This window comes from Zeus faber, assembly GCF_960531495.2.
Source record: "Zeus faber genome assembly, chromosome: 14".
In the NCBI taxonomy this organism is placed as follows: Eukaryota; Metazoa; Chordata; class Actinopteri; order Zeiformes; family Zeidae; genus Zeus; species Zeus faber.
Window position 1 is genome coordinate 30533809 of NC_137200.1, and position 14836 is coordinate 30548644.

At 45.8% G+C, this 14836-nt stretch overlaps 1 protein-coding gene across 1 annotated transcript in view; it reads right to left on the bottom strand.

Moving 5' to 3' along the window:
* Window positions 1-8251: 8251 nt before the first annotated feature.
* Window positions 8252-14836, bottom strand: part of gabrb4 (gamma-aminobutyric acid type A receptor subunit beta4) — a gene marked incomplete at both ends in the record, with an annotated part of 42361 nt that continues 35776 nt past the window's right edge. The window contains 5 exons of the mRNA XM_080013641.1: window positions 8252-8605; window positions 8990-9079; window positions 9724-9980; window positions 13213-13365; window positions 14576-14713. Of these exons, the coding sequence (XP_079869767.1) occupies window positions 8252-8605; window positions 8990-9079; window positions 9724-9980; window positions 13213-13365; window positions 14576-14713 (992 nt within the window). The remainder of the gene's footprint in view (window positions 8606-8989; window positions 9080-9723; window positions 9981-13212; window positions 13366-14575; window positions 14714-14836) is intronic.

Genomic DNA, 14836 nt, shown 5'->3' on the forward strand with positions numbered 1-14836 from the left:
AGAGCTCACTTTGCCGTGTAGTCAGCGAAGAAGCCTAAAATGTGGAGGTCCCAGTCAGAGAGCGGCGAGGCAGGAAATCCAGGACACAACCTGTGGACGTAGGGGGGCAGCTCGCGAGCATCTACTCACAGTACGTGTTGTTTGTCTTGGAGCGGGGATGGCGTGGGGCAGGACGCGACCACGGAGAAACAGAACCGCAGATGATTCCTATTATTGTCTGCTCTCCTTCTGGCCAGCGAGCCTTTTCGTTTAGGGTTATTCATAGAACTCTGGCCATGTCGGCGCCCCACCCCCAGAAAGACTCCATCTCCCTCCCGAAACCCTCTACCTGTGGGTAGAGACTCCAACAACAGCTATACAATCTCATAGTAAATCGTAGCCGCCGTACACAACTAAGACTGGGAAATACAAACACTGAAAGCTACGAACAGCCAGGATCAATTTAGAAAAATCCTAAAAACATGCTCTCCCATGCGCTTGTGCACATGTATAACATCACATGATAGAAGTTGTTCATTCTGCTGCTGCAGCCACATGCTCTCCACCCTGCATCATTTATAGCTTAATAGCAATGTCTCAAGAAAGAAGTGATCTGGAGCGGGTTTTCATTGAATGTACGCTGTGTGGGCTCCTCATGTCAAGATGGAGGCAGAGTGAGCATCTTGCTGCCTATTAGACTGGAAACACCAGGTTTAGAAACTCTCTTTTATTCAAGAAATCAGCAGCTGAATCCTGTGTTATGAATAAACTGATTTGAAGTTGAGTTCAACCCAAAGACAGAAACTTGTGATGATTTTTCCTGGTATAGAAATACGTGCATAGCCATCGCACGCTATGGCAGTGGTGTAACTATCGATAGTGCGACCGGTGCAGCTGCACAGGGGCCCAGTGGCCACTAGGGACCCATCCCATTGCCGCGCCAGGGATGGGCTGGCTGCAAACTGCACTCCGCTGTGCGTCCCTCTTCCTCCCCCCAAAAAACTATTTTTTTTATTTCAGATGTCCTGTCTATTGCCTAGAGCGGCCAAAAGGGTCCAAAAAATGATTTGCACTGGGGCCTGTCACCATCATGTTACGCCACTGCACTGTGGCTAGGGTGGTTCAAAGACTGCACTTGTCCAGTTCCAACAGAAAAACTATTTAAAAATTATATATATTCAGTATATACACACACACACACACACACACACACACACACACACACACACACACACACACACACACACACACACACACACACACACACACACACACACACACACACACACACACACACACACACACACACGGGGGTGTACGTGGTAGTAGTTGAACTATGTCCAGTTCTGTTGACTTCATTTCATTTAAAGAGACGCGCATCACGGAGTCACGAGGGGCAGAACGCTCCAGCAGCCTTCCACCGTCCTCAATCCCATTCTTGTGGATTGGGAGGTTGATGATGATGTCATTGCTCCTCTTTTTCACACTTTTTTCCACATTTGCAGCGGTTCAGACATTAACAGACAAATAACATTCAGAGAAAGGAAGTGTTATATATTTGGGGTTTTCATGGTATTGACTTGGATCTCCAGGTGTGGTAGCAGCCTGCCTCACCGGAAGCTTTTAAATGCCTGAGTTGAAAAAGTGGCAAATATTACACTTTTCAGCAGGAGTCACTTTGTGTCTTTATTCAGGAAATAGGGTATGAAAGGAGGTATATTCTCATAAACGCGCAATGATTTGAAATTAAAATTCAAAAGCAGACACTGCTGATTTTCTTTTTAATTTCATGAGCGGGCTGCCTTGTGTCCAACAGCCCAAGCAAGACACCAACGAGGAGGTGAGCGCTCTGACAACAACTTGTTAAATACCTGATTTTACTCTCTTGTTTTGTAACATAGTAGGTAGGCTATTTACCTTTTGGGGACTAATATGTCTAAAACAGATCAAGAGGGTCAAATGAAACAACGTGCTGTATTAGTCCTCAAAGGGCAAATGAAAAGACATTGGCATTGTTTACTGTATAAGCCTTTATTTTGTAAAAATCTGTTGTTTGAATGATAACCCTTTTATACCACATACTTGAACACCTTGTATTTGTAAAAAACACATTTTGTTCAAACACCTAAAAAAGCTGATTGACACTATAACATTAAATTGCACTGACAGAAAAGAAAATACAACTCCATACTACACAAAAGTTGATTCCACGAGTTTTGGCACTCGGAGTGAAACCAAACACCGTATTAAACGACGGAATCAAATAAGCGCCCAATGTTAACAAAACAATTACAGTACAGAAACCAAATGCATTTCTTCTTCCAGTGCCAGTATATCTGATGAGTTACATTTTCTTTCTCATGATAAAACAACAACAACAGTAATAATCCAACAATCAATAACAAATGCAACAAATACGAAAAACTCAGAAATGAACATAGAACTGAAGAAAATAAATGAGCAAAAGAGATGAGAGAGATGTTTTCTTTCTTTTTGCCAATTGTAAAGAATTTGAACATGGCTTCCGCCTGCTGCTCTGGAGAGCTGCGTTCTCCCTGTTGAAGGCGTACTGGTGTACTGTACGAGGGAGGTGTACTGGTGTGGAACTGGGGACCAGTGACCACCTCCGCACGGTAACTCCACAACAGACCATAACCAGAGGCGCCGTGTTGAAGTGAAAATGCTGGAACAGCCACTCTGCGTGCACTCTCATGGCTGACGTTCAGACGCTCACGAGCGTCCTCTGAATCCTCAGCGGCCGAAGGGCCGTTCATGTTCGATGCTTATGCTGAACCTGACAAAATCAACACATGCACTTGGTGCATTTTATCCCAAATTGTGTGATATACAATAACTACATTTTACAGCGGTACATGTTCACGATTCACGCGAATCATATGATGTACGTTCTATGTACGTTTCTTTTTCCTCCTCTTTCTCCTCCTCCCCCAGTTTCAATTACAGTTTGTTTCACAAGATCATATGGAGCTGGCTGTAAAACAAGTGCAACTTGAGCATGTAAACACTGGATCTTCTTTGTTTGCTTTTTTTTTTTTTTTTTTTTTTCTCCTTCCTGGCTGTGGAGATGAAACGGATGGTGAGGAATAGAAAAATAGGAAAATAAATCCTTCCAAAACTTAAGTCATGCAAAACAAAACCTACAAGGTACGTACGAAATAATGAAAAGCGCCGACCAAAATCCTTCCGACAGCAGAGGAGTCTGTCAGCTCTGTGTCGACGTGCGGGCGGGTCTGGCATCGCTCCCTGACACGGACTTTAACGTTAGTTTTCTTATTCCTGTTTGGGTTTGTGTCATTTCCGTGAATCTACCGCTCATCGACAAGGCACAAGTCAGTCACCTACTTGAAAAAGCTAATGGTGACGATGGTGACCACCAGCAGCACGCTTCGACTTTGCATCGGTATCGCTTGAATTCTCTGCGCCCTTCGGCCGCTTCGCTTCCAGCTCTGTTGAGCAAACAGACGAGGGAAGGGAAAGCGTTTGCCAAGGTTGATTTTGTTCGGACTTTTGGAGACGAGTTGCACTTGTTTAAACGACGGCGGATATCTCTGCCGCCCATTCAAGCCTTTACTCAGACTTCGGATGGAGCAAAACGGTGACCTTGGGTCAACATCGGGAACGACTCGGTATAAAAATGCCGCGATCCCAAAGTACGACTCCGAAGACGACGCCCCGTTCTGCCGCCCTCTAGATGCCGTAGAGTTTAACTGCCCACGCCGGCGTTTTTCCAAATCTTTGGTCTACCGTCGGGATGACAAGGTTGGGGCGGTTCTTCCCAACTTTCTTTCTTTCTTTAGTTTCATTGACGTTCACACTTCTTCTTTTGACCGACTGAGGAGCTCCACTGGAGCCATAAGCCTCCAAGAGCAACACAGCATGGGCGTCGCCTGACAGCAGGGGCTGCTGCAGGTAACTTCATTTCTCGCTTTCTAGAACCTCTGGGCTCAGCGCTTTAAGCTGCACCCCATTAAGGAATCATCTAGAATGTTCCTTTTCATAGAAAGTATATAGTCAAAGCATGTCTAATAATAATCAAGTGCATATCATATGAAATAATTTTGATTATTGTGGTGAGGACACTATGAGAAATATCAATCTTAATGAGTCCTTTAGTCTCACAAGCAGTCCTGAAATACTTTTGTTTTTTCTCGTAACTGGATAAAAAATCGGGTGAGAAGATTTCACTTGTATGAATGGTAGTTTTTTTTTTTCTTTAATATTTAAACAGGCGCTTTTATCTTGAAACAAGCATCATAAAGGACTAACCTGTTCAAATTATTTTGGAAATTCAATGAAAATCTGGAAAAAAAAACAAAAAAACAAAACAGATTCACGTTGGAAAAAGATAAAAGTGAAATCATCTCACATCGTGTATTTTGTGTTGTTTACCTCTCCCTCCCTCCCCGGGCCGTCGGCGCTCATTTCAAGCGTTTTAAGGTCCCACGTGAGATGAAGTGACCTTGAGATTGATTTTCTTTCGAGACCGCAGCGTCGTCGTATCTCGGACGCCATTTGTGAACACGCGACGAAGAGATGCTCTCATTGGCTGACGCAAAGTGCTGATTAGCGTTAACTTTAGCCCTCGAGGCAAAAACGAACCAATGCCGAGAAAAACGCAAACCCACACCCCGCACAGAGCCGCCAGAGACCGTGGCCGAGAGACAACTTTCACGTTGGTGTTTTCCCATTGTTTCGCCTTCACACCGTGTATATCTTGTGTTTCATTTTTTGTTTTTTTGAGGTTTCGTTTGCAGAAGTATGCCAATGCTAGAGAAGCTGTCCATGCCATTAGCAGTGAGGCTAGCTGGTATTACGAACTGCCATGTTTCGGTTCATGCATTAAGAACTATTAAGTGAAAGATATCATATTTACAGTACAATTCACATGTAATTACACATATACACTAGAGGCAAGAAAATTCACATTGAAATCAGTTCAACAGTTTTTTTTTTCTCCTCTACTCCTTGAAAATATGTGTTGAAAACAAACGTCGTACAAGCGATAATTCTAAAACTTAAAGCACGAAACAGAAAATCCTCACAGCTTTTTTAGGATCGATGTGCCCGATTCCACGTCCGAGAAAAGGAAAAAAAAGCGCGTTTCAAGTGAGATGAGCGGCGGCTTCCTGGCGAGCGTGTGCACGGGCCGCGTTTCTTTCTGGATGGAGAATCCCGATAAAACCGCCGGGGGCGGGAGGGGCGCGCCTGAGAGAGCACGTCTGTCAAGCCGCGGACGTGTTCTCTCAGCCTCTAAACGGCGCCGGTGCGTCGAGGGGACGGCGGATCGGGCCTCTCATCCCTTCGACGCCGGTTCCACTCCTTCCGGCTGAAACAACACTTTTGCTTCCAATATGTCTTCCACAAGCCCCCCGGGCCAAACGGTGGCATCTGGTTATCAGAGTTTGAATCGACGCTTCACGGGGTTAAATCATATTGCGTTCAAACTGTTTGAGCAAATGTTAAGGTCTGAGCCAGGATGAGGTGTTTTTTTTTTCACAGAAAATATCCAAAAACAAAACAACGTTTTTTTTCCCTCCTCCCAAATACATTACATTATTTGATGACAAAAGTGTTTTTTTTTTTCATCTAATAAGTAAAATCCTTATTCATTTTGAATGATCAGACGTTGCTACAGCAGAGTCAGCGGAAATGATGATGATGATGATGATGATGATGATGATGATGATGATGATGATGATGATGACGAGGATGAGGATGATGATGGGGATGTGCGGTCACACTGGTAATCATTATGAAATGCACAATATGTGCCTGAATATCCCTGATTCAGACGCCTTAGCCACTGTGATTGTAAACCCCTCTACAAACTGTGGGGCTCTTATTTAGAAACTATTGTTTTTTTGTCCATTTTCTGGCCTCTGAGGGACCCATAGAACGTGTCTGCGAACCCTTGAACACGTCCAGTTATGACTTGACTCTGATCTGATCTCATCTGACCTGATCTGATCTGATCAGATCCTCCTGAAGCACTATATTAAAAACAGGCTCCTGGGGGGTGTGGGGGGCCAAACAGATAAATGTAATGTAGTGCCTTCTGCTCGTCATTTTAAATCATGGCTATTCATCACACGTCCAGTTTGGATCCCAGACTCGCTGTGTTACTCATTTGTCTGAATGACGTGCTGATGCAGCGGATCTCTGAGGGTCTCAACCTCGGAGACTCTGCGTTTGTGGGGCCGGATTTATTGAGTCGTTTGAGTTTGCCAGATTGAACCCACCCCCCCCCCCCCCGCTGCAGCTCAGCTTCCCTTTGGAATTTAATAACCCGCATCGCAATTTCTTAAATTTACCTCCGCCATCGGGACGCCAACGACGGCGGCTCGCCCCATGACATCCGGTCGAGCCGAGATTGTGAGTTGAACCGTGGAAACCCAGCGTTTTTGGGACATCTGCGCTTTGTAAGTGCTCTGCGGAGCGTTCCACTTCCCTTTCAAACACAAAGCAGGACGTGACATCCATGACTCAAAAGAGCACGTACGTAGATCCATAAGAGGAAAAAAAATAAAGTAAATGAAAATAAACAGCACAGATAAACTTTCAAACTATGCCCATGACAATAATGAATGATAAAATGTACAGAATGTCTATTTTCTCTTTTTTTGTTTTTTCCTCGTCAAACAATCAAAATGAGTAATGTTTACCTTTGACTCTTAAATCGCTAATAATGCCCTAGATCTAGAACATGTTCTGACTCTGAAATCACAGTAGTTTTTTTTCAAGACAAAATCATATCTACAATAATCAGCATTTGTTTTTAGCCATCATGAAAAATACTCCCCACTTGCCGTCCCCCCCGTCCCCGCCTGTCCCCCTCACCCCCGCCCGTCCCTGCCTGTCCCCCTCATCCCCACCCGTCCCCCTTGTCCCAGCCCGTCCCATCGTCTCCACCCGTCCCTGCCTGTCCCCCTCGTCCCAGTCTGTCCCCCTCGTCCCAGTCTGTCCCCCTCGTCTCCGCCCGTCCCCCTCGTCCCCGCCCGTCCCCTTCACCCCCGCCCGTCCTTGCCCGTCCCCCTCATCCCCGCCCGTCCGCCTCGTCCCCGCCCGTCCCCCTCGTCTCCGCCCGTCCCCCACGTCCCCGCCCGTCCCCTTCACCCCCGCCCGTCCTTGCCCGTCCCCCTCATCCCCGCCCGTCCCCCTCGTCCCCGCCCGTCCCCCTCGTCTCCGCCCGTCCCCCTCGTCCCCTCCCGTCCCCCTCACCCCCGCCCGTCCCCGCCCGTCCCCCTCGTCCCCGCCCGTCCCCCTCGTCCCCGCCCGTCCCCCTCGTCCCCCCTTCCCAGGACCTGTTCTTAAAAAAATGAACGTGAGAAGAGAGAAGAACCAAGCAGAAGTTTGCGTTGCGTGTTGACTCTGGGCAGGAGCGCGGCGGCCTTTAAAAATCCACATCCACATCAAGACCTTGGAAAAAAATCCAGGACGGTGAAGCCGGAGCTGACGTCTGGTAAAGAGAACGATATCACTTCAAATAAGCCAAGAACGACACAGAATCCAAACAAGGTTGCTGTACATAGTAGAACCAGAGAGCTCCGTGCACGCGGCCGTCCAGGGGCGACGGCCGCGTGCACGCAAGTGTGTGTGTGTGTGTGGGTGTGTGTGTGTGGGTGTATGCGTGTTTGTGTGTGTGTGTGTGTGTGTGTGTGTGTGTGTGTGTGTGTGTGTGTATGTGTGTGTGTGTGTGTGTATGTGGGTGCATGGTTGGGGGGGAGGTCGGGGTCTCCAGGCTCCTGCTCCGCTGAACACAGCACTGATCTCCCGTCAGCAGCGACAGAGGATCTGGTTACAATAAGAACTGTGTCAATAAAAAGTCGATGGGACTCTGAGACATCTTTTTTCCTCTCTCCAGAGCTTTCACTTCCTTTTTTTCCTCTTTTTTTTTTGCAAAAATATCATGCAGTCTTTAGTTCCAACACCCCCCTCCCTCTGTAACGGGATCTGATGTTTGTTTGTTTGTTTGTTTGTTTGTTTGTTTGTTTGTTTGTTTGGGGAAAAAAGAAAACTCAAAGCGTTGAAATTCTTCTCTCACAATTATTCTTAAACATTCAAGTCATCCTATTAATACTTTGTACAGCAGAAAGGTCCTTCGGATTTCACATGTGTATATATAAATATAATATATAGAAATATGCATATACATATGTTCAACTTGTATATGTGTATACATATTTTGGAACTGTATCAAAGCCAATTTAATGTGCTCTCAAAATATGGCCCATGATTCCTAGTGGGATGCACATCAATTCACATAGTACAACCAGTAGATTAGGTTGAAAAATCCAAAGGTGATGGGGAAAATGACCCGGGACCACTTGTCAATGGTGCTGACATCGGCCAGATTCGGGATTTTCAACTTGAGCTTGGACGAGCGTCGTCGTAGCCGACAGTTGGCCCGGCTCCGCATGGCGCTCCGGTCCAGGGAGTGGTGGCTGAAGCCGTCTCGGGGAGCCATGGGCTTCCGGAACTGGACCCCGGAGCTGTCGAAGGACATGACGGAATTCCGAGAGTCACTGACGCTGCTCCCCACGTCAGAAGGCATCACCTCGTTGTTCATCTCCAGCGTGGTGAGGAGGATGTTCCCGTAGGCGTCCACCTGGCGGGAAGAGGGAAGAGCATTTCAGTGTCCTGGGCGGCTAGAGTGCTGGAGAACCCCCCCCTGCCCCCAAACCCAATTATTCCTGTTATTTTATTTATTTCCACCCTTATTTCTCCCCCTTATCAATTCTTTATCCGGGAGCCCCTCCCCCCCCGTAAAGCACCATGCAGGGATGATATGAAATGTCATTTCTTGCATTGCATGCCTCAGACTTAAAATAACAAGCTCAAATTTTACTGTCGAGAAATCTGAAACTAGTTCTTGAACTTATTATAAAACAGTGACAGAAAGTATGTGGAAAGCCTTTTATCTTATGTTATTATCACGTGGCTTTGTTTTGACCACTGTCCTACAGCTGATATGATTTCTAAATACATGTACCCCAACTTTTCTTTGTTCCTCGAGATACAGATTTCTCCGCTGTGTATATGACCTGAAGGTGTTGGTTTGAAACGGCACGGAAATGGAGTCCTTGCAATGTGAAAGAAAAATGAAGAGAACATTAAAAAACGGCTATCAAATACTGGCAAATAAGCACATTTTTCTAAAATCACAAAATGCTCAACACATTACATTACTTTTTTTTTTTACAGGAACAGCTCTGAATAAGCACAGCATTGGAAACCTTACACACAAAAACAAGGGGCTTCATTCATTCTGATCTTTTTAGTATCCACGATTGAACATCGGGAATTCATCTTCTTACGTTTCACATTTTTTTCATGGCCCAATTCATTTAAAAGTTGGAATTACAAACACAAAGATCATGTAACAAAACCAAGGTAGCAGAGCAAGAATGAATCAAGCCTGCAGCATAAATGTAGACAACAACCTAAATAAGAAATGAGAATGTTTACACCACTTTTGGGCCGGATGGGTTTGTACGCTGAGTAAAGCAGCGGTCGGTGCTGCAGGGAGAAGCAATGGATGACGGGTGGTGGATGTGTATCTGGCTGTGATGGCATCAGTTTGCTTATTTGGGAACGCAGTGTCAGTCTTTCAACTCATCGACCAGCGAAGGTATTTGGTATGAAAAAACTAGTTGTTTTACAGTTGAGCTGTGATTGACAGAGATGGAGAGTAAGAGAAGAGAGGCGGCAGATGAAGATGCAAACCTGTTCCCTCAGGCGCTTCTCTTCGTATCTCGGGCGCTCGTTGTTGGCTTTGTTCAGCCGCTCATTGATTTTCTTCTGTTGCTGGGGGCCCCGGCCAAAGAACACGTAATTTACAAAGGCATATTCAAGCAGGGCCAGGAACACAAACACAAAACAGCCCATGAGGTAGACGTCGATGGCTTTCACATACGGGATCTTAGGGAGAGTCTCCCTTAGGTGGGTGTTAATTGTTGTCATGGTGAGCACCGTTGTAACACCTAAGTATAGCACACACAAAAACAAAAACAGTCATTGATGAGACATCCAGCCAGGCAACGGAAGGCTAACACCTCAAGTTACATGTAAGAGCCCAGTCATTGCACCACGCCACGTTACTTTGATTCACTCGTTGGTCCTGTGCAGAGTTTGCTTGGGATTGTTGCAACCATGCATCCATCCATCCATCCATCCATCCATCCATCCATCCATCCATCCATCCATCCATCCATCCATCCATCAATCCATCAATCCATCAATCCATCCATCCATCCATCCATCCATCCATCAATCCATCCATCCATCCATCCATCCATCCATCCATTTTCCTCCGCTTATCCGGGGCCGGGTCGCGGTGGGAGCAGGCTGAGCAAGGAGCTCCAGGCCCCCTTCTCCCCGGCAACGTTTTCCAGTCCTCCTGGGGGACCCCGAGGCGTTCCCAGGCCAGCTGGGATATGTAATCCCTCCAGCGTGTTCTGGGTCTACCCCGTGGTCTCCTACCAGTTGGACGTGCCCGGAAAACCTCCAAGGGAAGGCGCCCAGGAGGCATCCTGATCAGATGCCCCAACCACCTCAACTGGCTCCTTTCGACGCGAAGGAGCAGCGGCTCTACTCCGAGCTCCCTCCGGATGTCTGAGCTCCTCACCCTATCTCTAAGGCTGAGCCCAGCCACCCTACGGAGGAAACTCATTTCGGCTCATTCAACTAATTTGCAATCTCGTTCTTTTGGTCACTACCCAGAGCTCATGACCATAGGTGAGGGTTGGGACGTAGATGGTGAGGGTTGGGACGTAGATGGTGAGGGATGGGACGTAGATGGTGAGGGTTGGGACGTAGATGGTGAGGGATGGGACGTAGATGGTGAGGGATTGGACGTAGATGGTGAGGGATGGGACGTAGATGGTGAGGGATGGGACGTAGATGGTGAGGGATGGGACGTAGATGGTGAGGGATGGGACGTAGATGGTGAGGGTTGGGACGTTTTTTACGTCCCAACCCGATATTTGTTGCAATCAAATATGCTTTCATTTTATGCATCTTTTCTGGAAGTTAAATGTGTGTTTTGCCATAAAATTATGAGAAGTGGCAAAAATTTCAGACAAAAAATTTGAATGAAGAAAGAGTCGTATGTAATCACTTCCTATGAAAATACGCATTCTGCTTATACGTATCACTGAACCAGCTGGAAATATTTTAGTGGGCCTACCTAGACCTTGTATTTTCTAAACAAAGAACCATGGGGTTCAAGTCACAAAAACAATTAAATACTGCGCTTTAACTTCAGCTCCAGTAAATAAGTATCAAATCAACTTTCATTAAACATACAGTGAGTTGAAAAATTGCAAGAGATTGGTTGAATTTTTGAGATTGAGATTGCAAAACATGATTTCCTGGAGAGATTGTATGGATCTTTGCAAACAGCACATATGGAATGTTCCAGTTAGCAGGGGTCGAGCGCTCGAGTCCAGACTCCAGATATCCAGGTGGTTGGTCAGTTTTGGGATTTTGAATTCTGTTGGCAGAGAGACGTGGTCTCCTTCGGTGAGTAGGACGTTAATTCTGGGACTGATCTGACTCCGAGCTGGAATGACGGTGTCACTCCACCCATACATTAAGCGTCGATATATCGTATATGTTCGGGGCTACAGCTTGACTTGAACCCAAAGTTTTCAGCAGAGGGATTTTCTCCGTCCTCAACTTCGCAAAGGAGAAATATTTTATTTTGCAAAAGTCTGTTTTTTATAGGGGGGGGTTCTTTCAAAAACAAGGGCCTCCAAAGAGAACGGTCTCACAAAGAAGAGGAATTTAAATAACAATTTAACTGTGAGTGTAACTTTAACTGGGCTGTACCCCGCTCAAAAAAGAGTGGCTTTCTGAAAGTGGCAGGTTTCTGCTCAAAAGAACAGGTGTAGAGGATATTTAGCATAAGTAGGATGTTAAATGTAAGTGACCTGATTTTGGTTTGCTGGCTTTTGGAGGTGTGGTCAGGAAAGAAGGGTCTACATTATCAGGCCATGAATCAGCCAGGACATCTGAAGGCCGTCGTACGTCTGTCATGGACGGATTCAAGATCGGAGGTCTTTCCAAGCTCAACAAAGTTTGGTTCTTCTATCATTTTGCATACGCCTCTTTTTGGTGTCAATTACCACAAATACATCTACAACAAAAACACTTTGTATTTGTTTTCTTTGGAGAGAATGGGCCGCCAGCTGTGGACGAAAGGATCTCCCGCTCAGCAAAACAGATAGAAGCTTACAAAATGCTCAGGGATAACATGGGGAATCATAAATATATTTTTATATGTGTGAATCCCCATTCGCCGAGCCCCGTTCCTCCAAATAAAATAAATAAAAACAGTGTGGGGATGGGGCACGGAGGAACAGGACTTGATTATTTTATATTTTCTATTATTTTCTGCGCTTAACGCATGGAGAGGGGGTGATCGGGGAGAGAGAGTCACAGGGAACGTATCACCATTACTCACGGTTTGGTTCCATATGGAGACGTAAAATAAAATAACCTAAATCTAAAATAAAAACACTGTTTTGGCGCGCCGATCGCGGGCAACTCATCACTGGCGAGCGCACCGTCCGTGCCGCCGGAGCTGCAACTTAATCACCATCTATGCCGCATGCGCCACCATGTCCAAATCCTCCACCTGCTTCCTCGCTATTGCACTGCTGCGCGGATACGTCCACACACTGCACATCCTCTCTGTGTGCGCAAGGGAACGAGCTCTGTCCGTTGCTCCGCGTGATTCCACGGACGGAGGCGGCGATATTTTGATAATGTGAAAATATCCCATATGGTGGCAAATATCACGATATGGGCCCAAGCCTAACGGCTTCTTGTGACACCCAATTCATCCTGCTGTTGTGCTTCCCCTATTTGGTTGGTATTTCCCAAGATTTTTCCAGTTACTTTCCAGAAACAATGTAACTTGTACCTGAAAAGTAACTGGAAAAATCATGCTGGTGCTGTTCTTTGATGTGAATGTTTGGGAATGTTTATCAAATGGCTGTTTTTCACTTCCTGCTGGAAAGGCGGACCCCGCCACCAACAATGGACACAGCATATAGAGGAGCAAACCCACAACACAAATAGATTGAGTGGCTAAAGAGTGCCAGCTAAAAATACAGATATTTCTTTTACATGATAATCTGACAAATGACCACTTTAACCCTAACCCTTTGCAAGCACAATTTAGCAACACATCTGAAGTCCTGCTCTTACCCAGCGCCACCCGAGCTGCAGAGGCATCGTAATTGATCCAGAAGGAAACCCAGGAGAGGATGGTGATCAGGATTGAGGGCATGTATGTCTGCAGGATGAAATAGCCGATGTTCCTCTTAATTCTGAAACTCAGCGATAGCCTGGGATATGAACCTTCAAGGAGAGGGAGCAGAGTTATACCATGGAGTGAGAGTAAGGCAGAGAAAACACATGAAAATGAAAAAGAGGGAAAATGTTGGCAAAACCTAAAGAGTTCCAAAGTCTGCACTTTGACAATGCGCAGGGTAGTCATTTCTCCATTTGTTCAGATGGAGCACTTAATTTCCCCAAAGCGATGGATTCCTTTCCAGGGACAAGTTCGATTCCAATTAAACATGGCAGAAAGTCGCAAACACGGCAGATTTTTCTGCAACCCCTATCTCAGCAGGCAGCTCCGCGTCCCTCTGAGAGTTGTCATAGAGAGCAGCTCTGCTTTTTCTTTGCACTTTTTCTGTCCTCTAAACATAACCAAAAGGGCATTTAAGAAGTGTTTAGTTGGAATGCATGTCTCAACACTACATAGATAAAGAAAATGTACGCAGTTGTTAGCTACGGTAAATTATTGCACTCACTGTGCATTTTTTATTTATAATCATAACCGCAGAACCTTGGAGTGCAAAACAAGCCATGTACAGTATGTTCAGTTCTATAATGAATGACCTATGATTTATTACATACAGTGCATATTTCATAAAGGCTATTCATAAAACCATTGACGTGATAATAAAGGGCAGCGCATTAATGCTGAACACGGTGAATCTCCATCTCATTTGATTCCACTCAAATGGAATTACTGATAAATTCCAGTTTTTTATTGTACTTTATGGATTTTCACACTCTTCAGCCGCGGTGCATCCTGCGTCCCATGCAGCAGGAACAGCCCGCTCTGCATGGACCACATTTCTGTCAAGGTATTGACAAAAGTTTTTTTTTATTGCATCTGTGGTAATAATGTGAGGATGAAAACAAATCTTCAAATCAAGGCCACCTTGCCCAAATGCACACAGCCGTACACTTTGTGTAAGATATGTTTTTATAGGTGTCATCTGAGCTGCCATACTCCTGATCACTGTGGCGGTGTTTTTCGTTATCAGATGTCAACTTGTTCCCGATTCAAAACATTTTCATGCAATCGTGCCACTTTTGGGTGACTTTGAGAACAGACCGTTTCTCATTTTGGTTTAAATACAAAGAAACTTGGCCGAGCAAGAACCTTGGGATGCTGCAGCACCTACATTTTTACAGAAAAAGTGTTTTTCTTTGTGTTTTTGGGCTCTGAGTACACTTCGAGCGACGCATTCAGAGCAGTTTGTTTTGAACGTACCTGTCGTAAACCTGACTTCTCTGGACACCAGGCGGATATCTACAATGGAGAACTGCGGTAACTCCAGCTTGTCCACCCCCGTCACGGCGCTGTCGCCTCCCTGCCAGAAGAACACGATGTCGTCCGTGGTGTAACCGTCTGTGTCCGGCGGCCAGGGAGCCCCGGTGAGAAGGAAAGCACAATAAACACAATGTGTCCCAAATGAATCCCAGAAGAATTGGACAAAACAAACCATTTGTCAGACAAGATAAGACGAGACAA